This window comes from Callospermophilus lateralis, chromosome 6, assembly GCF_048772815.1.
Source record: "Callospermophilus lateralis isolate mCalLat2 chromosome 6, mCalLat2.hap1, whole genome shotgun sequence".
Classification (NCBI taxonomy): Eukaryota; Metazoa; Chordata; class Mammalia; order Rodentia; family Sciuridae; genus Callospermophilus; species Callospermophilus lateralis.
In genome coordinates this window covers 3744196-3771596 of record NC_135310.1, presented here as the reverse complement: position 1 = coordinate 3771596, position 27401 = coordinate 3744196, and the positions used below count along the sequence as shown (strand labels likewise).

Below are 27401 nucleotides of genomic sequence, written 5' to 3'. Positions count from 1 at the left end.
CCTGTTTCCCTTCCTAGCACTTCTGTTTCAGGATGGGATTGGAACTCTGTCCTGCATCCCAGCAGGCCTGACAAGAGCCCAGTCAGACTGAGTAGGAACTCTCACAAAGATCCCAATTTGTGTAGAAGGTACTAAAAAAAGGAATGAACCCTTTGTTCCTGCAGCATGAGCAGGCTGGAAATCTGCTTGGAGTTAACTGAGATCTTCACTTCCCTGTGCCAGGAAGACACAGGAGGACAGTGCAAAAAGAAAGGAGCTGGAAACTGAAGGATAAAGTCTACTGATTTCCTACCCTTAGGAATGTTGGGGGGACAAAATGAGATAGCACAGTATTATAATTAATGTTCATTTTTCCCTTTTATGGATGCATCATAAGACTCTTACTTTTATGATCCACCCAGAAGACGGACACCACAGGCACTAGTGTCCAGCTATACCAAGCTCAAGTTCAGCAAGTCTCTTCACCAAGTTCAGCAATGACCAAGACTGCATCCCATCTCCTTCCAGATCTGTCCAGATCCCCACCACTGACTTGAGCTGCTCAAGAAATGCAGCATAACAGTGGAATGATTTTTAGTTTCCCGCTTTTCCCTTTTTATGAGCCCTATTATTTTATTTTGGGGACTTTTAGGATAATTCAAGTATTTTTCGTTTATTGTTCCCTTTAAAACAAGATTCTGAAAAAGTTATGCAAGTTTTAAAGTTGTCTTATGACAAGTTTGTCATTGATAAAGATGTACAAAGTATCACCTCAAGTAAAACAACATTTTCTTAGACTTTTAAACAACCTCAAAAAAAGAGCATGCATATTAAAGAAAATCATTTGAATAACTACTTAAAAGTATACAATTATTTAAAGTCCAGAAGTAAGGAAGAGTTTTTCTCAAATTTAAAACTAGTATATATTAAAAAGGTCATTCCTTATATTTTCAAAGAAGTCTTATCCATGCATAACCGACATGTATGTTTAAAGTGAACACGATGACAGATGTGGATATGTGAACAAACATGCGAGGCCACTGTCACAATTAAAAGAACACATAAACCAAAAAAACTTCCAAAGAACTTTGTAATCCCTTTAGATTCCCATCCCAATCAATCCATAATGCAATGCCTACATTTTGTATAAAAACAACACATGGAAAAGCCCTCTTTTGTGTCTTGCCTCTTTCACTTAGCATTACTGTTCTGAGATTCATCCACATTGTGACTTACTCTTTTTATTGCACAGTAGTACTCCACTGTACATTGGGCACACCACTCTAAGTCCATTCACGTCTTGTGCACAAGCTGCATCCAATTTGATTCCTATACAAGTTTTCACCTTGACATAGGCTTTCATTTACCTTCAGTAAATAATCAAAAGAATGGCTGGGTCACAAGGTAGGTATGTGTTTAACTTTTAAGAAACTGCCAAGCTGTTTTCCAGAGTGTTTAGTACTTTTTAACATTTCCTTGAGTGACATTTAAGAGGTTCAGGACCTCCACATTCTCCACAACCCTTGGTCTAGTCAGTGTGTTAAATTCTAGCCACCATCTGAGATAGTGACAGTTCACTGTATTTTCATATCCACGGCTTTAATGAGTTCTAATTTATATACATAAAAGCGCCCCTTGTATGTATACACTTCAGTGTAGTAAGTTTACAGAACTGTGAAACAGCCACAATAATCCAGTTTTAGAACATTTCCACTATCAATGCAGAAAGTTCCCTCTTGCCATTTATGCATAATTCCTCCTCCTACCCACAGCCCAGCCTTCCACAGTTAAGCTGCTCTCTTCTCAGATCTGCTTTTACTGTACACTTCATATAAATGGAATTTCACAATGTTTACCAGTTATTTCTGTTTTCTTTCACTTAGAATATTGCTACCGAGGTTCACCCAAGTTGGAATATGCATTCACACTTCGTTACTTTGCATTATCTAATTAAGTACCTAATAGCATCATATTTATGGACATGTCACATTTATTCTATCCATTCACCAAATGATGGACATTGGAATTGTTTCCATTTGGAGCTACCTGTAGAGATCAATGCTGCTATGAAGAATCATGAATCTTTATGGATTTGAAACATATTTTCCCTCTTCATATATCATCAGGAGTGGTAAATATAATTTTGATAACTTTTAAGAAATGGATGAACTCTTTTCCAAAGTACCTATACCATTTTGTTTCCCAAAAATCATGCCTAAGTGTTAAGAGTTTAACCACATCCTCACCATACTTGTTACTATCAGTTTTATTATACTTAAGCATATAGAATATGTTATGGTTTGGATATGAAGTATCCCCCAAAACTCACATATGATACAATGTAAGGAGATTTAGTGGAGAAATAATCACATTATGAGACCCTTAACCCAATCAGCAGATTAAACCCCTGACAGATTAACAGTGGTAACTGAAGGTGAATGCGGTGTGGCTAGAAGAGATGGGCAATGGGGCTGTGCCTTTGAGGTATTTTGTGTATGGTGAGTGGAGTCTTACTCTGATTTCTGATCATCATGTGAGCCACTTCCCTCTACTACACTCTTCTACCACTATGTTCAGCCTCACTTGGGCCCTGAGGAATGGAGCTGGCTGTCTACAGACTGAGTCCTCTGAAACTTGAGCCCCCAAATACATTTTTCCTCCTCTACAATTGTTCTTACCAAGTCTTTCAATCACGGTAGCAAAAAAGCTAAAACAGAAATCTCATTGTATTTCCTAATATTCAATGAATTAAGCATCCTTCATTAGACATTTATACATCTTTGAGATAACGAACAAATATGTTGCTTTTTAAAAAACTGGATGTGTGCCTTCCTATTTAATTTAGGACTTATTTGTTCATTCTGAACACAAGTCCTTAATTAAGTTGTTTAATAATTTTTAAAATTTTATGCATTATACTTTTGGTGGCATATGAAAAATCTGCCCCACCTTAGATGATGATTTTTATCCAATTTTTTTCCCTAGAAATTTTACAATTTAGCTCTTACAGTTAGGCCCATGACCATATTCAATTATCCTATGAAATGAGAAAGAGCTAGGTCTTCTTCTTTTTCCCTACATGTGGAGGTCCTATAGCTCCTTACCAACAACTCTTTACTCAAATTGCTTCAATATATTTGTTCATAAGCAGTTAACCAATTTATTTCTGGACTTTGTGTTTTGTTGATCCACATGTCCATCTCTGATGCAGCATCAGTCTTAGATAGTGTTTGCATAGTAAATATTGGAATCATGCATTCAAGTCCTCAATACTGAACCTTCATTTTCAACTATTATCCAGGTTCTGCTGTGCCCTTTGCATTTCACTGTATATGTTACCACTGGCTACTCAGTTTCTACAGAAAGATTTGCCTGGTTGTTGAGGAGTGTACTGGATCACTCTGGGGAGAACTGTCACCATAAATACTGAATCTTATAGCTCATGAACATGAAATCTACATCGTGTAGATTTCCTTTCATTTCTTTCAATAATATTTTACAGTTTTTTTATTTTACAAATCTGATACTTCTTTGGTTAAAATTAATTATTAAAATTAAATTATGTAAACTTAAAACTGCATAGATTATTTTTCAAAGATAACAAATCATGACAATTCCCCAGTTTCTGATTATTATGCAACATTTTACTATAATATAAGATCTTGAGATTATGTCTCTTGGTTCTGAATAGAGGAAATACTATATTGTACTGTACAACTATGCATCTCTTTTTAAAATTCTTATTGATGACCTCATAATCAGTAGCTAATAATGAGTCAAAATGGAAAAATTTAAATACTATGTTAATAAAATGTTTGATAATCAGCTCCCCCAGAGGAGAATTTTTAAAACCTTGATTTGCAGCATTTTCTGATTTCTGTGATTTAAAATCACCATAGCTAACATCAAGCTGCCGTCTGTCTTTGCTATCAATTGGCTCATCAAGTTCTTGTGAATTTATCAGTTGGATGAGCTACTACAAGCATCTCCAATACACCAGTGATTCCGTCTACTAATATTTGTCATCAGGTGAATTAATTTGTATACTTCTGAGTTCATAAGACACTGAGAAAGTAATTTCTTTTATTTGTATGAACCTACACAGCTGCATCCTTAAAACACTTCAAAAGTATTCAAAATAAGAGTGACTGGATATGATTAGTGCAGGATGCATGCATTCATGAAAATACCACATATGCTATAACATTTTTATTTATTTTTTAATATCTTGTTTTAGTTGTACTTGGACACAATACCTTTATTTCATTTTTATGTGGTGCTGAGGATCGAACCCAGGGTCTCAAATGGATTAGGTGAGTGCTCTACCACTGAGCCACAACCCCAGCCCCTGCTATGACATTTTAAATAAAAATAAAGTGAAGTAAAATAAATAGCACTTATTTCACAGATCTACTCTGAATAAGTTGGGGAAACATGGGTATATTTCTTAAGTGTTCTAGAATTAAAAATTGAATTGTGAACAAGAACTCACTTACATGAAAAGCAGCGCTCCTTTCATATTTCTTAATTAATAGCAGACCTCCAAAGATTCAGTAGCAAATATAGTTTTGTTGTAAAACTAGTTTTATTATAAATTGTCTTCAAAAACAATGAAATTTATCAGAGAAGACAAAATTCAGAATACACAACACAACTTGTTTCATTTTATGTCAAAAGATGTCTAGTGAATGAGGAGGTTCATTCACCATCTTATTCAATCATCATCTTATAAATACAGTTAAAGAAACATTATCTAATAGGAGAAAATATATTTATACTAGATGATCACTGGAGAGGTGGGCTAACTATGAAAGAGATTTTCAAGGGGCATATTAACTATCTGATAGACTATTTTCATGAAAAGGCAGTAAGCAAGCACTAAGCATTGCTATCATATGATGGAAATTAATTGTATAGTGATTATAAAGTAATTGTTTCCTAGTTTTATAAAAAAATCTTAAACTTAATAGTAATTTCCCAAACATTCCCTTTCACACTTTTTCGATTTGCATGCCAAGTTGTCAGTTAAGACAGGAATGTTAATGAATTTGAGCAAAGAAAAATGTCACTAATGTACTGAAATGTCCTTCAATTATCAAAAAAAATGCCCTGGATTTAGACAAATACATCATATTTTGTATGCCCAACAATGTCAGAAAACAATAAAATGTCAATATAGAACTGAACAGCTTTATTAAGTTAATTATATAGAATGTTCAGAAGTTTTCTGAACATAGACCATTATTTCTTTTTCGTACCCAAAATTGAACCCAGAGGCCTTTACCACTGAACAATAACTCCAGCCCCACTTTTTTCATTTCTATCTTGAAACATGGTCTTGCTAAGTTGTTTAGGGCCTTGCTAATGTGCTAAGGCTGGCTTTGAACTTGCTATCCTGTCTCAGCCACCACAGCAGCTGGGATTTTAGGTCTGCCCACTGTGCCTGGCTACAGACCATAATTTTTTAAACGATGTTAGTCTTTCATTAAAAGCCACTCATGGGAGATCTGGAAAATTATCAAACTGCAGTCTTCATACCCCATTATACCTATAAACATTAATATGAATGCAGAGCTTTATTTTTAATAAAGCATACTTTTAATATATTATTTATTTTCAGTGTAAGTAAGACTGGATACTTTAAAGAGCATACTTATTAATTTATTTAAAAATAATAAACCCATTATATAAAACATATATATTTTTATTTTAAATGACTACTTTCCAAAATAAAAGAAATTAATGGGGGAAAGTGAACTGTTTCATATTTTTGTAAATCTTTTTTGAAGTCTGGATTAATTTTAAAATGTTGGATTCTCCAATCTTGTGCAATTGAATCTTCAGCATTGTATAATTTTGGATGAAATATATAAAGAACATTTGGTTCATAAATGTGTAGTCAGGACAGGGAGGATATTTTATAGGTCTTTGAAATAATTTTATACTTTTTTAAATATTACACCAAAATTTGGCAAGTGAAAATTTCTCAAAGAGTGGCTGCAAAGTGGATTCTAAAACACTCTCTAAGCCCTCTGGCACCTGCAGTGGCTGCTGTGACGTATCACGAAGAACCCCTCTGTCAAGAAGAACTTCTTCCCCGCTGGCTGGGAAGGCTGCTCTGCAAACCCGACTCTTCCAGGACTGCCTCCGGTGTGGCGAGTTGCCACCACCTCTCCATGACCCCCACTGCTCCCCGACTACAGAACTACATGGGGGAGACTGTGCCATGGAGAACTTCCTGCCTAGCCTCCTCCTCTAGCACACACTGCTGCCTTCTCTCCCCTTTCCATTCCTTCCCTCCGGTCCCTCATGGGATACACCCTTCATAGGTGTCTATCCCATGAGAACTTCCTGCCCCACCACTAACCTCTACCTCCATCTTGTGACAGAGGGCCGGGTGAGCAGGGCAGGGGGAAGCAGCATTCCAAGGAGTGCAGTGTAGCACTAACTTTGAACAAGATCCGATAATACTGACACTTATATGGGCACCAGTGCTACTGAGCTGCACAACAGCCCTGCCACCTCCTGCTATCCTTTTCTGTTCCAAGGCCCTAAAGCCTTCCCTTCCTAACTCATCCAGCTGAAACTCCAGGGTGCCCATGATCCCTTCCTTACCTGTACTCACTCACCCAGCTCTCCACAGTCCACTGACTTGGTGAGACCACCGCCCTGGTGAGGGTCAACGGCATGCCTACTTTATCAGGCTGACTGATGTTGCATCCTCCACAGGACCGTCAACACTGCCACACTGAACTACAGAGAAGGCTCCTACCTAGCAGCTGCAGATGACTATTTCCCACCTTTTGTCCTTGCTTCAAAATTCCAATACCTCTCTCCCCGTGTGCACTGTAAACGTGAGGCTACTCTCCCACCATCACGTGCCATCTCCACCTGTACTAATGCATCCAGGGGTCAATGTGTTCCCTCCTACCTCAGGTCATCCCCTTCACTTGGTGCTATTTCCCATTCTCTCACCTGGTCAAGGGCACCCCTCCAGCAATCTCCCCTCCCTCTGCATCAATAAATTCCCCTGTCTGATGAAACAGTACCCATCAGCATATAAAGAAGCCTTTATATTCTCCTGTGTTAAAAACAAAAACCTCTCCCTCCCAATACAGCTTTCTTTCACCTCTCTTTCAAAGTAAACCCTAAAAGACAGGTGTATAGTTGGTGATGGGTATACTTCGGTGATGTGTACTTGAATCTTCATCTGCAAGTCTCCTCCTTTCTTTTGAGTGACATTATTCCGAAAAAAGTGCACATATCTAAAAGAAGTTCTCTCACCCATTTTTATTGATCCAGATCAAAGAACCTTCAACCACCAGTGTGCATAAAATCTACTTGATGGCAGTGCTTCTGCTGAAAATAGGATGGCACTAGCAGTCTGGCACCAGCTCATATGTTAAGGATGCTAGGACAATTGTGAGCAGCTTTCATGTGTCCAAAAGTGACTTCCATTACCCATGCAGGAGTGAGGTCCCCAGGAGAGCCTTTGAGGCTTCCAAACAGGCCACGGATTTCTTCTCTATTCATCCAGATGAAATCAGTACAGAAAACGCTAACAGGACTTCATCCTAAAAAGCATTCTGCCCTTCAAATTACATACATTATTATTCTCTTTATCATGTTCTTATCCACAACAAGGCCACAAAAAATATAACAAAATCTATCTTTAGTCAATGCATTCTAGGATACTAAAAAAGACTCATTTTCTCTAGTAAGAAATATATAATTACTCTAAAGACTTAAGTTTCCAATTAATATAAAGAACTGTATTTTTAAAACAATGTGTTAGAAATACAATATTTCATATATATGTGTGTTTGTGGATGTTGGGGGGTTGGTTGTGTGTGGGGGTGTGTGTGTATGTGTGTGTGTGTTATCTTACCATGAATCAAAATCAATTTTATTGAAGACCTTGCAGTGAATTATTTCTTTACCATTAATCTCTGTTCTTCAAATGAGCATTTAACATAACCATGTGTCACACTGCGTAAGGTCAGAGGCTTGGTAAACATAAGACAAGCACTGCCACTCAGGAAAGGCAGAGACAGCGAGCAAAAACAAATGGGCTGACACCAGTGACACCATATGATGTGGTGTTACTATGAGGAACAGCATAAGACGTGCTCTATATTCTAAGTTTGGTGATGTGTACTTGAATCTACATGTATGTCAAGACTCACGAAACTGTATCTAAGAAAAACTAAAAGTCAGATGCTTCTAAAATCATTTTTAATATATACAGCTGTCATTCTGTAATTAGCATGTATCAGGTGCTGATCCTTACATCAATTCTGTGAAGCAGATTTTATTCCCATTTTAGATGCAAGGAAACAGCTTTCAGAAATTAAGGTCAAGTAATTAAATGAAGTTATTCAGGTAAATATTAAGTGGCAGTTCCCAAATTTAAATATAAAGCTATCTGACCAAAAAGCCTGCCCAAAATATTTTTCTGAACACTATGATGTTACAAGTATATACTGACTTCTGAAAAGCACAGCTTCGTTCAGATCCATGAATCATGAGAGCACAGCAATTTAAGTGGAGTGATGAGAAGAGGGCACAAGTTAAAATGATACAAATATGTCACTGGGGTCAACAAAGAAAGACCTTCACTGAAACAGAAGGGATTTTGCATAGCAAAAATTAAAGATGAGGGTGAGACGACATTCGGCAAATTTCTGTAACTTAGCACGAAACTGACATTTGGGTATCTGAAAAGTTATAGAACACTTTCACATTGACATCAGTGGCATTTAAGAACAGACTAGAACACACTGCAAGTACTTTTGCATTTGACAGATGTAAATGGATTCTAACTTAGTGAAGGCACTCAGTGTGTTCTAAGTTACAACACACACTGCTGACTGCCCACCATGAGGAAGCTCAGCAGACCCACCGCCACGTTTGCCAGGATTGCTGATGGTGCTCCCTCAAGTCACCCCTGCCTCCAGTGCTGCATCTGGGAGGTAGTTACTACTGTTCAAGAAGAATATGTTTTTTCGCACCAATAAAATTGTTAAAATTAAGTTTTCTACCTTAAGATTTTAATGTGTTCATTATGATTACTAACATTCAAGAAGATAGGAAGAAAATGAGTTAAAAAAAAAATCCAGATCTCATCAAACCCAGATCTTAGAATAAGCAATGTGAGAATGTGCTCCAGAAGCTTGCTGTATTCACGTGGACTAAACAATTATATGCCCAGAGGCACAAGGGCCAGGAGACAATGCAATTGGCCTACAAAACCTGCTGCTACAGGTGACTTTTCAGGCTCTGGGGACAGCCCTAGTAATGTGCCTCAAAGTTAATTGTAAAATTTGCAGAAAGCATCTTAACATCATGGGTTGAGACACATGTCTCTTGTCATTCTGATCTCCTGGTCCCCTTCCTCTCATGTTGAGCATCACTGGAATGATCTTCAGGATCCAGCTAAAATAAAATCACTGAGTTGGGGACATATTTAGTGTGGATTTAGAGGGACATACTGATGAGCTTCCCTGTCACTTTCATGGTCCTCCCAGACATACACTTAGCACCTCTTGTACAACCCATCCCAGGTGGGGGCACTGAATGTCAATGACTAGTATATCTTTGTTAATTTATGTTTACAATCCAAAGTATTTTGAAAAGCCCTAAAATGTTATAGCTTATATATGACAGCACTCTGATGCAGGTTTTCTAAGCTTTGACAACAGTCAGAAAAATTTACCTAAAACTTTGCATTAAAGGTAGAGTCTTCTTTATCCAAAATGCTTAGGACTAGAAGTATTTCCAAATGAATTTTTTGTTTGCTTGTTTGTGTATTTTTGTATTTTGGAAAACTTGCAGATACATAACAAGATATCTTGGGATGAAACTCAAGTTTAAGTAAATATTAAGTAAATATTCCCATTTATGATTCATGTCATATATATATATATATATATCCTGAAGATGACTTTACATAACATTTCTAAGGTGAGTGCATTTGCCTTGATCTATCATATGGGATCAATTGTGAAATTTTTCACTTGGGGCATCACATCAGGACTTAAAACATAAGTGATTTTGGAATATTTCAGATATTTAACTTTCATGTCAGAGACTCTGAACATACACTAATAATGAGTTTTAAAGACTGAAATATTTGATATTTGTAAAATATCATAACAAATTTAAACTCTTTCTCAACCATGCTAGTAGGAAAAAAAATCTGTAACTTCTCTGTAGAAAATAATAGTACAAAATCATCATACAGGAGTTTCAAAAGTTATGTAGCCAATGTATGTAGTGAAAAATCCTACAGGGATGATTCTGGGGGTTAATTAATGCAGCACCATGTTAACTTTCTGGATTTGTGTGATGTTTGTGGTATGGTGATTTCTTTCTCAAATAAAAGGAAAATTATTTTTATACCTAATACACCTAATTAGAGTCTTCTGATTTCTCTACACCCTCACCAACACTTGTTATGTTCTGGACATTTTTAAAATACCATTCGAGCCACCCTAATGGGTGTGAGGTGGCACCTTACTTGGTTCAGATTTACATTTCCCTATGATGCCAAGCATCTTTCATGCACTTACTGGCCTTTTCTATACTTCTTTGGGGGAAATGCCTATTCAAATCCTTTGCCCATTTTCTTAATTGTGCCATTGGTTTTGTTGCTGTTGTTAAGTTGTAGGTGTTTCTTATATATCCTGCATTATAACTCCTTATTAGAGATGGGATTTTGCTAATGATTTGTCCTATTCCCTTGTCACCTTTTCAGGCTATTAATTGTATACTCTGATGAGTACACTGAATTTTTTGAGGACAGGTATATTTAGTCAAAACAAGAGGAAGAAATAACATCCATGTGAGTAGTGACTGATGAAAGCATGGAACAAAATCTAGTGTTGGTACTTGTGTGGGAATCGAATAAAGGATGTGCATGGCTGGATGGGAAGGGGAATTATGAAGGAATCAGTTTGTGTAAGTGTAATGGCCAAGTAAGGACTAGAAGTGATCCCTAAAGTTCCAGAGTAGATAATACAGGGGTTTTAATCATGGGATTAATCCAGGAAAACTTGGGAATTTCCTCTTTTTAAATACTCACTTTGACATCATAGGGCAGATTTGAGAGGAGCTCAATCAGAAAGCCCCATTTAAACCTGCCTGCGATTTAGACAAGTCAGGGGTGCCTCCAATCTTGTTTTCACTTCCCACATTGGCCACTGTATGCAGGGGATCCCCTGAAACCACTACAAACATCTGAAATTTCAGGACTTTTTGCTATCTAAAATTAATTATCCTATTATTAAAAGCACATCCATTATTATAAAGTAATGATAAACAACAAAGAAGTCATGCAGCCTTCTGATAACTGTTTTATAATATTGTTTTATAACAATGTCTAATCATGAGATAATCAGGGATAGTTTTTGAGCAAACATATTATACATAAACATATATAGCCATTTTTTCATACAGCATACCAAGGCTGTTTGCATAATTCTAAAAGCCATACAACTAACTGTAAAATATGCAGTCCGTACCTAGGACACATAACTTAGACATATTTCAAATAAACAATCTGGGAAGCACGAGTGGAGAGGCATTTCTTTTCTACATCCACCCTAGATACTAGGCCAGAGAAGGAAAAAAGAATGTAAGACTGACATGATACTCCCTTTCCTGTATAAATGGCCTAATTAATAAAGCATGGCATCACTAATTAAACATAGCATTCTTTGCTACTGAACACAGGGATAGCCTCAGATGCTTATTAATACCCTGTTCCGAGTAACTTCAATCAATAATAGTTGCCCTCAAATTATTATTGATTTGCCATCACGTATCTAACATCATCTTCTAGATACCCAGAGTGGAGATGAATCTCATGTTGGAATAACTTCTTTTTAGGATATCATCTGCTCAGCAGATATCTGTATTCCTGGTAAAGTCTCTTGATTGTGACCTGAAAGCCAGCAGCTCACCATATCAAATAACAAGAGGGATTACATGAGTACTTTCAGAGGGAAAGTCTACTCACTATTCACAAGACATGGAGGTGCTCTCACTGTCTTAAGGCCAGAGGTGAACTTGACTGAGCAAGGGAAAAGAGTAATAGAGAGTACACACTCTGGTCAAAAATGTCTGTATTCATATGCTAGTCAATACTCGATAGCTCTTTGCTTGTTTCCTTATCTGGAAATTATGATAAATTATGATAAAAGTATCTTTCTCATTATTGTAAGAATTAGTAGTACACTTAGAATTTGGTAAATAGATGCTATATAAGTTTATATTATTGGAAAAAAAATCTTTTATATAAATTTAGTATTTTTATACAAACCTGTAAACTCTGCTGAGATCTTCACTGCCGTTTGAGTAAGTTAATATATTTTTCACATATAGTAGCATCTCATATACAACTCTTTCCTGTTAAGCTCTTTTATTTCCTTAACAGTGTAAAAAGATAATTTCTTTTTGTCTTAAAAAAAAATAGGAATTCTATGTATCTCATAGGTTTCATTTCGTTCACACATTCATTCTTCCTATAAATGATTATTAGCCAGGTACTAATTTCAATTTATAAAGGCTTGACCGATTTGTACTAGTCATCCTCAGTTTCATAGATACCCTGAGGCCCATATTTAACTTAAGTGTATTGCTACATTCAGCAACTCTCCAGAGTAAGAATCCTATGCAACAGAATACTGTTCTAGGCAACAGAACTATAATTCTCAACCCAAAAATCATTTCAATACACACTACATGTTGCATTTTAAAAATGTGCATGAAAATATATAATAAATCTTTTTGTAGAAAAAAATTGTGAGAAAAAACATTCTGAGTCTGACATCAAGACTGATGAAGAAGGGAGACCCTTCTAACTTTTAGATATCACAAATAATTGAAGCTACATAGTTAAAACTTGCTAGCAACACAGTATTGGAATATCATATAAAGGTGACAGTTTGCAGAAAGTTCTGTCAGGACTTCCTCAGAGCCACAGCACAAGAATGTGCATCCAGCTAAAGGGGAGTCACAGAGTGAGGACACTGAGATGCCAAGCAAATGTGCGGGCTTCAGTGACTTCAGCATTCACAAGAATGCTGCACAGCTATGACAGAGTGTATTGCATAGTTCTTCCTCCATCCTTTAGAAAAATCTCTCAGTGAAACATATCATACCGATTTTAAAATAGGTCCTTTAGGCTATAACAGATTGAAGGACCCTTAACTTTTAAAACCATTCAACTGAGCTCAATTCCCAAAAAAATCCCAAGAAAAATGGCTCTCATGCCATTGTTTGCGCTGGGTGTTGATAATAACCCACCATCAGTCATGCCCCTCACCACTCATTATCTTTTTATGTTTCACTGCTTTCCAAACATGAGAACCCTCTCTCAGGCTGCCCGGCTGTACAGTGTTTGTGCTCTGAGTTCTTCTTCATCGTGGTTCATGGTTTCCTCAGAGGAGACAGTTGGGTGCTTTCCTACTTCCTGAATTTGATTCACTCAAAGTACACTTTTCACCAAATATATTCTGTGTTTTATCTTTAAGTTTTAAATTGCACTAAACCAAAAGAAATGTTCATTTATTCTAGTTGAAAATATATATAGGCCCTGTAACAAGTTTCCAGAAAAAACATTACGCCTTGATGTTTCACAATTATAAAGATCCATAAAAGTTTTTTCTTCAGTTTCAAAAGGTTGGCCAGCTACATCAAGATATGTGCAAGTCATCCATTTCTACTGATACAACAAAGCATCAAACACTTATGCTGCTAAGTTCTGTAGGGCAACAGCTGACCAGCTTCCCTGGCTTGTTCATACCAAAAAAATAATACAGATTGTAAAAACACATTCAAAATTTGTATTATCAAATCTGCTTCAGACCTTTCAAAAATTTCAAATTGCTCAAGTCCAAAATCCTGAAACATGTCCTAAAAGGCCCTATGTGATCAGTACCTGTCCATTTCTCCAGTCCCTTCCACAATGCTCCAGTTAGAATAGCTTTCCCAAAAAAAGAGAAAGGGGGGCTGGGGATATAACTCAGTTGGTAGAGTGCTTGCCCCACATGCACAAAACCCTGGGTTCAATCCCCAGCACCACAAAAAAAAAAAAAAAAAAAAGAAAGAACTTTGCTAAAGCTATTCATTATAAACACTTTGGACTATTTCCTATGTGGTTTCCACTTTTCTTATAATAATCAATGAAAAACCATAAAATAAATAGGCTGATATAAAAATGGGAGTACAAAGATAAAAATTTTAACCCACTTTCTACCAGTCTTCAAATAAGAAAAAAAATATTTTCAAGATATGGAATCTGTAGCAAAATTACCTCACAGTACAGGACATCAAGACTGTCAGTACAAAAGTGAAGGAAACCGGAACACCCAGCACACCCATCTCACCCAACTGCTGACTGGACTGCACTCTCAGCCTGCTGCTGTCAACTGCTTCAGCCTGGAATTCTCCGTGCCTAGGTCCTCCCGCTTCGGCCTCTGCCAGAGTCAATTCCAGAAGACTTACTTCCCTGTCTTTGCCCATGTTGCCCCCAGCCCATGGCAACAGCACCTATGCTATTCCACGTGCCCCCAGGGCCCTCTGCACAAGCTCAAGCACACACAGACCAGCAGGCCCCACTGCAAGTCCAGAACAATGTCACTTCCACCCAGATCCTGGTCTCAGGATCATATTTGAAGCGTAAGTGCCTAGATCAACAACTCCAACGAAAGCCTTCCCAATTTCCATAGCTCTTTCTTCTCACAAGTCTTGCCTTACCACACACCAACTGACATTTGACTCTTCAATTACTGACCTTTAATAACTTTGTATTTTCTTTCCACCATAGGTCTAGAAGTTCCTCAAGGGAACAATACAAGAAATAGAAATACCGCTCCCATGACATACAAAGAGCCCAGAACATGGAAGGTAGACAGCCTGTGCTTATATGCAAGCCCTGTCTGACTGGCTAAAAGCAACACATGTAGACTTTTAAGTTTCTAATAAATTTACTTTTATTTAAGAATTCTATTTGCTAGATAGGTAAGCTAGATTTTTTCAAATTCACACAGTGGACCAATACTGAAATATCTTATGTTCTGATTATGTGTTTACTACCTGAACTCTACCATAACAGTGGCCTTCTTGTGGGGAGCAAGTTTATACTATACTCATTGTTCTCCAATTATGCACTAATGGTAGGTACTCAACAAATATCTGCTAACTGGCATATGGGATGACAAGCAGAAAAACGAGTTATACTTGGTCACATTCCAGGAACAGCCACTACTCAAATGACTATTTTAGAAATAATTATTCAATCTTAAGTCAAATAGTTTATAGCAATGTTAAATCTCCAGGAAGTTTTAAGGAGGTAGATTTTAAAAACTGAAACATGGGTAAGCATTTATTCTTAATATTAAAAATCTATGTTAGATGAAACAAAAACTTTAAATGCTTAAAAGATATAGTTAATTTTAGTAAACATCTTTCCTTGTAATGTATACAATTAGAAAATAAAATTTTTATGAAGCATCAATGAAAATAAGTATATAAAATGATAGTTTATACATTTTCATTAGTTAGAATCCCTCATAAACAAGATTTTAACTCAGTAAATGTAATTAGTTTGAATATATAAATAATAGCTACCACTAAAAGGACCTTCACAAATGCTAGAAAAACTGCTTCAGAAATCAATCTAGTCAGTAAGAAAGGTATTATGCTTATTAGAATGAATTTTACGATCTCTAACTATATTTATGAAAATCTGACTTAACTTTTGACATTATCAAAACCTCAACTTATTTGGTTGGGTTATTGCAGAGCTGTGGTCATAAGGTCCCAGGTCACTTCAGTAACTGGCCAAACACTCTCGAGGGAATACCTTAGAGATACCCCTTTCACAGTAGGGTAAACCCACCAGTAAGAACGAATGGAAAGTATCAAATGGCTCTGTGCAGACAAAATTAACATCGACTTCACCTCTTTCCAGTTACAGATGGTGTACTCATGTTTATTTATAATTCAGATCAAGGCATTCAACACATTTTCTGGTTTCCACTACCAAAAAAATGAGGTATGAAAGTTCTATGGGAGAATGTAATATCAATATCTGAGACAAAGTAACTGCAAGGAAAAGAGAGGAAGTGTCCAAAATTAAGTCCCATGTAAACCATTTCATGGATGCATAGGTTTTTCTTTTCTTATTCATGATATGTACTAATACTTAACATAGCATTTATCAAATGTTCTGCTTACTGAACTTTCTAACACTGCATGTTTTGGCAAAGTAACTCATTCCTCATTAATTTAATATGCCATTATATTATATACTAGCAGAGAAGCCATCTGTTACATGTTAAACAGTACAAATGCAGTTTAATCTGAATTTTAGGCAATCAAACCTACTAAGGTTTGGGGGGCATAATTTAAGCCCTACTTATTCTAAATATGAAATATCTCATAGTTTAATTTGAATGAAAATTAAATCTCATTTCTCAAACCATGAAAGGAGAAAAATATGTAATAACTACACTTTTTGAGTTAAAAAGGGAAACTACGCATGGATTTATTGAAAAAGATTTAAGGTAGTGAGAGAACCAGTATTTTCTTATTAATTATTCGACATTTATAGTAACACTAATAGTAATACATTCTGCTGTAGAATATTTTATAATTTTTATTTATTAGAATAGTTTATTATATTTATTATAGGAAACAATAAAAATTACTGGTCACAAAAGAGCATTCCAAGTATAATTTGTAAACGATTTGGGTTTATCCAGTCACTCTCTGGAATCCCAAATAGCTTCCTTTAGGAAAATAATATTATAATCATAATATTGCTTTTTTATTAATTGACCTACTTCAAATATTAGCCTAATAAAATGATAGCAAGTATGGTCATGTTGACTTCCACTTTCTCAAGCACCCTTTCCAATACCACCAAAATGATCACCAGTAATTGTTTGCATTAGAAACCAAAGGAGGTAAGGTATTGTTGATTGTCAGGTAATCTGTGGTTTGTCCTCATCATGACTGGAATACATGCCTACATCAACACCTCCAACGAAAGCCTCCCAGTTTCCATAGCTCTTTCTTCCCACAAGTCTTGCCTTACCACACACCAACTGACATTTGATTCTTCAATTACTGACCTTTAAAAACTTCATATTTTCTTTCCACCAAAGGACTAGAAATTCCTCAAGGGAACAGTACAAGAAACACTGCTCCCAGGACATACAAAGTCCTGGAATACAGGCCTGGCAGGAGGGCTGTGCAACCTCATTCCATCTTAAGAGTGCTCATACAAGAAATGCAAAGAACCAGACCTTCATTATATGCTAATGTGCATTTAATAATTTTATTTTTATACTATGCATAAATAGAGGTATGTGGATATTAAAATGTTTAGTAATCTGAGTCTTGAAGGGTACCAGTTGGTCCTGTCAAATTCATTTTGCATAAAAATTAACATAAAATACAATGTTTAATGAAATTAAATGTGAAACATAACTCTTTCTTGCCAGCTTTTTCCAAATGTTACAAAGTTATTTGATAAAACCTATTAAAAATTGCTCCTTAGCTGTTCTGAGGAAATTTTAATACTTTATACTTTAATACTGAAGTAGTATACTAGGTTATAAATGGGAAAAAAAGGAATCTTAAATTTCAAAACATCACTTACAAGTTGGTTATTTGTAATTTAGGTTCAGAGGTCAATTCCAAAAGGCAATTTGACTTCTATGCACTTGAAATGAAAATTGTATAAAAGCAATACAAGTAAATTGAAAATAGTAAAGACAACCACTGCAATTCTAATTGAGGACATGTAGCAGTCTACCTTTTCCCAAGCCCCCTTCTCTCTGTCAAAACAAAAAATTATAAAGGACTTGCTCTAGTTTCTTTCCTCCGTCAAACTTCCCTGACTCAAAAATTATAAATTTGGGTCAGATATGGCCCCCGCTGCCAGACCTCCAAGAAGAAAGCAGTAAATTACGACTCTTTTCATCCAATTGTTAGACTATTAATGCCTTAACAATTTAATAATCCCAATACCTAAACAGTGCAATATAAATATGCATCTAGACTGGGTATGCTCTGTGCAAAGATCTGAAATACAAAATGCTCCAAAATATGGAACTTTTTAATTTAGGATTTTAAGATCAGCCATGCTCAACCAGTGAACTATGCAAATATTAAAAAGTCCAAAAAACTCTGAAATCTGAAACAATTCTGGCCCCAGAATTTGGGGTAAGGGACACCCCACTTGCATCATACAATGCTTTCCCTGGAGAAGCTTTCAAATGAGATGGGAGAGAAGATAAACATCAAAATATCCCTGGCTCCACACATTCTGGTGACCATATGTCATGACAAGCATCATGATGGTTTCCTTGGAGGTTTAAAATCTAACCAATCCTAATCTATTCATTCCTTCAAAAATGCTCACAAAGTCCCCTACTGTTGACTTGAAAGGACAGGGAATGAAGGAATTTGGTAGGAGAATAAGGGACAGTTGAGGAGAGAAGGAAATTTTTCCAGTAAAGGGAAGGAAAAAACAAGTGTGTTGTTAATGAGAGTTGCAAAACAGAGGCACAGAGATGCAAAACAGAGGCACACCCTCCACACACTCCTACAGCCACTACCTCAGGATTCTGGCAAGAACTAGATGCTCGACCCCTGAGTATGCTGGTCCTACCTTGGCACAGCTTCACCATCTGCCAAATGAACACATCTATATCTATGTTGACTAACTGTAATTAGATGTGCAGGGGCACCATCTGAGAAAGGCCTTGGAAATTAAACTTCTCTGTGAACATACAATAATGACATACTATAAATATTTCTGTAGTTTAAATGAAATGTACCATGAGTTTTCTACTATTTTAAGTGTTTTGTTTATGAGCACCAAACAATATATGCTCAATAAAATACTGACTGAACCCTGAAAACCAACCAGTAGTATAAAGCACTACCATTTTAAAAGGAAATAGTTTTATAATTTAAAATGCTCATTTGACTATAAATTTGAATTTTTATACATGATCTTTTCTTTAAGAAGAATTTTCTACCCCTGCATATGAGGCTGATTTATCAATTATTACAAAGTGAAAATAAAACATTCATTATCAATCAAGTATAAAGAATTGCACAAATTACTTATTCTAGTACAGTATTCTTTCCTTTCTTTTCTTTTTCTGAATGCTACAGAATGAAATCATCTAGACAGCTTCAATTCACCCACAGTCTCTAGACCTCTATAGTTAGTTCAAAACATCTCCTTTATAAAGCCATTTTTTACTTTAAGGCTCTTTATGGGAGGGGAAGATAACTGAGAAAATGTAAAACCAACTATTTCAGTTACATGTTACTATGCTTAATGACCGTTTAACCCCTCAGTATATATATTAAATGGTTTAAAGTATGATTTGATGATTATAGGAAAGAGTTTAGAGATAGGAAATGACACATTTAAATACCTACAAAAAATTAAGAGTTACTTATATGGTAACACTAAAATTAATTTTTTAATTTTCTAAGACCTAGATTCAATTTCATATTCAATTCCATATTATGTATGCTTGGCACTAAATTATTGTCCCTCGTTGAAAAGCAAATTGAAATTTGCAACTTTAGGATGTGTCTTTGGCAAAGCTAAATCCCATTTTGAAAGTGCCAAATATCTCAAACTGGTGCAACTTGTCTGAGGCTTGCAATAATGAAATATGCTATGTCAAGCTTTATTCTTGATATTAAAGGCTATAATTGTTTTGAGAAGACAATGCCTGTCTCTTATTTTCGTTCCTCTTTCTTCCTCTCAATTCACACATACATTCACATTCAAAACACACACACACATTCACACACACACACAAACACACTTACTTTTAAAACTAATTCATATTTCAGAAGGAAAGCCAAAAAATGTATAAGAAAATTACAAAACATTTTCTGTACTTATAATACCATAACATTGTTAAGCAATCACTTTTGTACTATAGCATCTTTGATACAGTAATAAAATTTCTAAAACAAATGTTATTTTTTGTTTTTAATATAGAAGTTACTCATATAATCAAAATTGTACAGATACAATTACCACTACAAAACATTTATAAAAAAGAGAAGCCATATTTGGCCAAAAATAAATATATTTAATACAAATGCAAATATGTACAATTGTTAAATAAAATATATGAATATTTATTCAATTTCAGGAGAACAGATTTGACCTCACATTCCTTTAGAGCCTATTTTTTTTCTCATAAATATACCTGAATCCCAAGGAGTCTCTGTATTAAAAAGAGAGCCATTTTGAGGGCTCATTGGTAGAGCACTTGCCTATAAATGCAGGAGGCCCTGGCTTCAATACCTGGCAATTTCAAAGACTTTTTAAATTAATTTTTAAAAACTGTATTTTAGAGACTAAAAGAACAACATATCAAAGGAACCATCCTGTAGAAATCTTTGCATAGAATTAAAAGTACAGAGTGTTTGGAATTCCAGAAATCCAAAATTTAAAATAGTGACTTTTCAACTCTTACTCTCTTTTCTATAGTTTAGATCAAAAAGTTATTTTACTACTGAAAATTTCATAAGGATAAATGTTCTATTGGAGTTTATAACTGTGAAAGAAAACAAACCAATTCTTCTTTTCCAACTCAGCATATACAAAATTTAAGACTTTTTTTGATAAAATGCAATAATGTGAATATACCTATGAAATATCTATAAATAATATTTTCTTATCTTTATTAATAATTTTTATGGTTTGAATACAGGTAATGTTCTCTAAAAATCTTGTTTTCAAGGCTTGGTCCCCCCAAGGTGGTGGTGTTGGGAGTTACTGTGGACCTTTAAAAGATGGGGCCTACCAGCAGGTTCTTATATCACTAGGGGCAGGCCTCTGAGGGGATGATGGGACCCCAGTCTCCTCCTCTAGGGATACGTGAGTGTGTGTGTGCTGAAGTCAAGAATCAATCTTTACTATTCATTTCTTCTCATTCTAACAACTTCATCTTTTTAAACAGAATAAAATTGACAGAATCAAAATACTAACATGAGCCTATATTTTGCTTTCTGGAATGTATTAAATGCTTGTTCTTATGTTATAAAGAGCTGGAAAAAGTTGTTTAAAATTAATCCACATTCAGTCTGAATGAGATCTTACCTTCTATTTTGTTGTTTTTCCTCTTCAGCCATTTTTCTACAGTCTCTGCACTGACACTTTCAGACACAAACTCATCTAATACCTGGGGGTGAAGAGAAAGATACGCCTTCACTTTTTCATCTGTCAAACCTGTAAAAGAATTGAGAAGAACAAAATTTACCTATATGACATCTTCATATACATGAAATAGACAGTAAATGACATCATGCTAAGATCCAGTAACCTCTAACCTATTGCAGATAGGGTTGGCAAACACTGGAATGGGGAGATTTTTGCTTAATGAATAGAGTGTTTCTGTTTGGCATTAAAGCAAAGCTTTGGAAGTATGTGGGTGATGACTGCACAGCATCATGAATAAAATTAATATCACTGAACTGTACATTTGAAATGGTTAAAACAGCATTTCTATAAGATATCACATTAAAATCCAGTCAAGAAGAATCTTAAGTTGGAACTTGAGTGGTTTTAAAAGATATCATGCTACACGGCTATTTTCTAACAGTAAGTTTTAGTGCTCTCCATGAACCAATGTTGTGCTCTAGTGTGGTACGTGAAGCCTTAAGATATATTTGTTTTTTCAGTGAATAATTATCTCAGATTCAATATGCCTAGCAATAGAAACAAAGAGGAGAACCTAGCACTGAACCATTATAGGTGCTGAGAAAAGTTTAGTGAATATATTCTATCTTTTAGTGCCTTTCACCACAAATTCCTTCTTTTTTCTCATGAGCACTAAACTCAACGGTACAACCAACATGCAATTCAGAATAATTTTTATATTCTATGTACAGAGTGAGTTTCACTGAAATAATTTTCACAATCACAGATAACAGCTGAATATACATAAGATTCTCAAACAAAATACTCATACATGTTTTCATATTGAACATATAAAACTACATGTTTTCAAATTAATCCCAAACACACATAGGATATGAATAAATTATTCTTAGTGAGGATAACTGTTTTTTAATACTACAACTTCTCTGTGGATTGTTTCAATAAATGACTGTCTTTAGGGACATTTTGGTGAAAAGGGCAATGGAAAATTGTGCTTCAAGACAGCAGAAGAGGAAAGGAAGCATGACTTGATGACTCCAGAGTAGGCTGTATGTTTCCCAAACAGACAGAATTCATATGTGTTGATTAATTCTGCTGGGAATTAAAGTCACAACTGTTAGGATTCTGCAATAGAATGGTATCTCTGAGAAGGCAAAGGATTTCTTTCAGCACAGTCAGTAGCTAGTTTCCACACCCAACCTCCACACCTCCCTGAACACTGGAATAGAGGAAAGAAAAACATGAACCATCTATGTTTTACCCAGGGCAAAAGAGCACACTAATGATTCAATTCGTGTGACACAGTAAAATTCAGTTTGAGAATTCTACAAGATACCAAGGACAAGAGATTAATTACATAAGAATGTGCTTGCCTGGTGAAGCAAGTTGTGTGCCTAGATACAAAAGGCTGTTCACCTACCTGACCTTCAAGAAAACAATGCACATGTCACATTGTCTTGACTGTGTCTGCCACAGTTGAACATATTCCACGCTTAACTCCTTGACACCTCCCTCTGCAACCTTCATGGCACATCACCTTAGTTGGTATCCTAACATTGTAATTGACCTTGATTTCTGCTTCCTCCTCAACAGTCCATGATGATGACACTACAGTGTGTGCTGGAGTCTCCCTTCCTCCCATCTCCTGGGCTTGGGTACTCTTGTATCACCTCAAGATGGAACATCTTGGTCAAAACTAAAGGAATCATCTTCCCACTTCTTCCCCAAAGAGATTTAACTCTCAATTACTATTTTTCTGTTTCTTTTACTCCCCAATTTCTCATAAATCTAAGGTGGGAGTTTCATCATAACTAACACATCTTTCCTTGTCATCTCCTTTCCTCTCAATGCATTATCATAGAGTCCTATTGTCAAGTTAAATATCTGATAAAAGACTTGCATCCAAAACATACAAAGAACTGAAAACTAAAAACAAGAAGAAAACAGCACAATTTAAAAATGAGCCAAAAGTCTAAATAGACAACTCACCAAAGAAAATAAACACATGACAAACAAAGGTACAAAAAGATAACTCATTTGCCATTAGTGGAAGTTAAAACAAGAAAAAGATTCTACTACTGACTTATTACAATGGCTGACATCTAAAAAACTGAAAGGAGTAACTGTTATGTGGACATAGAGCAACAATTCTCATCTGTTGCTGATAAGAAGGAAAAAATGTAACAATTACTTTAGGAGACTATTTGGAAGTTCCTCACTAAGTTGAATATCATCTTTCTGTATTCCCTAACAATCACACAACAATACCTGATCATACTAGGCAATATTCAACTGATACAAAGACTCATGCCCACATGAAACCCTGTTTGAGAATGTTTATGGACAGCTTTATTCATAATCAACTAAATCTGAAAGCATCCAAGCTGTCCTCTAATAAGCATCTACACAAACTGTGGTAGGTCTATATAACTGTGATCAGGCAATAAAAAAGAAAACAGCTAACAAGTCATGAAATGACATAGGGGTCTTAAATACATATTGTTAGGAGGAAAAACATCCAGGCTTGCAGTCTACATATTACATAATTGCAACTACACACATTCTAAAAAGGCTAACAGGTCCTAGCAGGACATGTGGGCGGCACATGCCTGTAATCCAAGCACTTCGGGAGGCTAAAACAGGATTGTGAGTTCAAAGTCAGTCTCAGAAAAAAGTGAGAAACTAAGCAACTCAGCGAGACCCTATCTCTAAATAAAATGCAAAATAGGACTGGGGATGTGGTTTAGTAGTCAAGTGCCACTGAGTTCAATCCCTGGTACCTAAAAAAAAAAACAAAAAACAAAGCTGAACTACAGAGATAGTAAACAATCAATATTTGCAAAGTTTCAAGGAGAAGGGAGAAAGACTGAATGGATGCAACACAAGAATATTTTAGGGTGATAAAAATATTTCATATTGTACTGTAATAGTGAATATGAGACTTAACTAAGCCATTTGTCAAAACCCATAAAACTTCACAGCACAAAGACTAAACTATAATATGTATAATATGCACAAACTTTTAAAATCACTTTCAAGATCAGGGATAGAAAACAGAATCTTACAAAAAAAAATCTAAAGGTACTACAAATGTAGGAAACAATCTCACTGAAGGGAATAGAAGGGATAAGGTATTGATCAACATAACTCTGGGAATGAGCAGAGTCTGTAAGACCAAATGCAAAAACAAACAAACAAACAAAAACCTATACATAAGCTCTGTGCTCTAGTGGCTAAGGCTGTTAGCCCAGTGGGGAAGATCTAACAATTCGGACAGTATACATACCAGGACAGGAAGAGAAATTGAGATTGATCCACATGGTAACATATTTGGAAATATCAATACAAACTCACGTGTGACTTCACAGATGCTGGTTTAATATTATATTGGTAGATATACACATATATATACAATTAGGACACATATAAACTTTGTCTTGTTATATTAGTAGACAGAGCCTGGAGCTAACAATATCCAAGTATCAAGCAGAACATGCAGCCCACAGTTTTTGGTCTCCAATTCAGGTAGCGTATTCCTCATTCAAAATGCTTGAAAACAGAAAGGTTTGAATTTCAATTTTGTTTTCAGATTTTGAAATATTTTCATACACATAATGAGATATATTGGGATAAAACCTAATTCAAAACATGAAACACATTTATGTTTCATATACACTTTAAATACACACAGCCTAAAAATAATGTTCTACAGTATTTTAATATGCCTGTATTTTAACTGCATCCTGTTACAGGAGGTTAAGTGGGATTTTTGACTTGTGATTTCAAATCAGAGCTCAAAAAGCTTCAGCCTATACCTGATTTTAGGACACAGCGAGAAAATACGTAAGATAAACTTGGAGCAGCCAATGATTAAAAACCTGTTACCATAACAATTTATTATTCTGATAAAAGAGATCTATAAATACTGAAGCACTTATTGTTTCTAAGTATTGTATCTGATTATCCATAAAAGTTCTTTTTAAGAATAACTATCAAATCAGAGGCTAGAGAATTATTGTTTTAAATAATTCTGAGGATAAATTTAAAAGATTAACTTATAGATACTAAAAGACACATTGTTGGAAAAAGGAAAAGCAGTAGTTTTCAATTGGTAACTCTACTATCCTGACTATGGAGAAGAATCCTTCTTTTCTGTGGTATTAAAGAAGCAGTCAGAACACATGGCAGAAGTCTAGCATGCTCTCCCTTTAACATGGAGGCACCTGCACCCTGGTCCCCAAACTTCCATTTCATAGGCCCTTTACACTACCTTCACCCAGGTCTTCTTAACCTTAAGATAATTCTTAAGGTTAAGAAGTAGGTGTCATGTCAAAGTAAGTGTCATATCCTCAAGCTCTCTGTTCCCATGCCCTGTCACAGAAAAAGGGAGAAAGTTAAATTCCCATTATCTCACTATAGCTAAATTCAGTTGGATTACAATAAACCTTATTTTTTAATTCTAAGGAATACATGATTAATAACCCTTTCTCTGATTTACCACACCAATATTCTCAATTTTATAATTCCCTCTATCTAGTCTAGGTATGAGCAGTAAGTAAAATCATTTTCACCTTTTTAAAGATTTAGTCTAATTCTTAAGTAGATTTTTAAAAATTCCATGTACAATTGTAAAAGAACAGCTGAACTGTGTGTAGCTAAAATTCATGCCCAATGAGGAGCAGATGACAGAGTACAAAGATTTAGTTTGATACAAGATTTCTGTGGGCATTATTGCTGCTTAATCTGGATGTTACTAAATAAAACAGGTTAGAAAATTTTGGTTTATTTGTTTTTGCTTTGCTTTTGTCATGTATGAACCCAGGAATTAATAATTAATATTTTAGGAAACCAGATAACAGTACAACTTCAAACAGATGTTTAAGAAAAAAAAAATTCTGTAGCTATAAAATGCTCCCTCCAATATGGCAAAGCTCCTATACTTGGTTTCCAGTGAGAAGAGACCCAGGGACTTCAAACTCTTGGCAGCCTGTGAGATCCTCACAGTCTCCACAATCCTCAGAGCTGAGTGTATATACAGATTACTTTAAAATTCTTATTAATTTCAAGAGAGTTCCAAAATGAATATCAGAAGAAGTAAATTTTCTTAGTATATACTGCAAGATAAATTATTTTAGCACATTAACACAAAATCTGTCAAACACAAGTATCGTGTGCCATACTAAGCAATCCTGGACTGTCACACTGCTTAACAGCAGTGTTCTTACTAATCTGTGTATATGTACACATGTGTATTCCCCTAAATGACATGTAGTTGTTCTTCTAGGAACACACATATATGTGCATCTATATAAACCTTCCATTATCCAGAAGCTAATGAAGATTACAGAGGAATAATTTTTAAATCAATTGTTTGCCTTTAGAATCCCAAAATCCAACTTTTTACACCTTCTCTTTAGGAATATTTACTTTCTTAGCATCTATACTCCAACTATTTAAGCCACTTCCCTACCAAAAACATAGAACAGCTAACAGCATTTGTTATTAACAAACAATCCTTAGCAGCAGATGGCCTTACTGTAGCGTTTCCTACATATGTAAAAGATACCATGCTACACACATCACACACACTAGCTCAGTTAAGCCACAAAGTATCATGTATCGGGAGCAGAAGCATGGGAGGAATAGATGAACTCCAGATAGGGCAGAGGGGTTGGAGGGGAAGGGAGGGGTTATAATGATGGTGGAATATGATGATCATTATTATCCAAAGTACAGGTATGAAGACACAAATTGGTGTGAATATACTATGTATACAATCAGAGATATGAAAAATTGTGCTCTATATGTGCAATAAGAATTGTAATGCATTCCACTGTCATGTATAAATTAAAAAAAATTAACAAGTTTCATGCATCGGGCAAACAGGAAATGTAACAAACATTTGACAAACCCTGAATTATAGTTTCAGGTATAAAATAAGAAAATGAAGCAGAGTCACTACATAATTGAATTAATTTTCTATTGGCCACAAGAACAACAATCAGGACTGGAACAAAGATGCAAGCCCAGGGGTTATTTCATAAACCCAAACTGACTATTGTTTTTCCACTGTTTCTCTTGTCTTAGATTATTATTATGACTTTGCTATTAGTGTTACCTTCAATTTGGAATTTTACTTTACACTTTTAACCTCAAGTTATAAATTTAAAAATGTGACTGCTAAATCTTACACTTTGGTAAATTA

At 35.4% G+C, this 27401-nt stretch overlaps 1 protein-coding gene across 2 annotated transcripts in view; it reads right to left on the bottom strand.

The window, feature by feature from the left end:
- Pde10a (phosphodiesterase 10A) overlaps positions 1-27401 on the bottom strand; it is a 263627-nt gene that overhangs the window by 119441 nt on the left and 116785 nt on the right. For both annotated transcript variants that reach the window (XM_076858046.2, XM_076858047.1), the window contains exon 2: positions 21137-21265. In XM_076858046.2, the coding sequence (XP_076714161.1) occupies positions 21137-21265 (129 nt within the window). The remainder of the gene's footprint in view (positions 1-21136; positions 21266-27401) is intronic.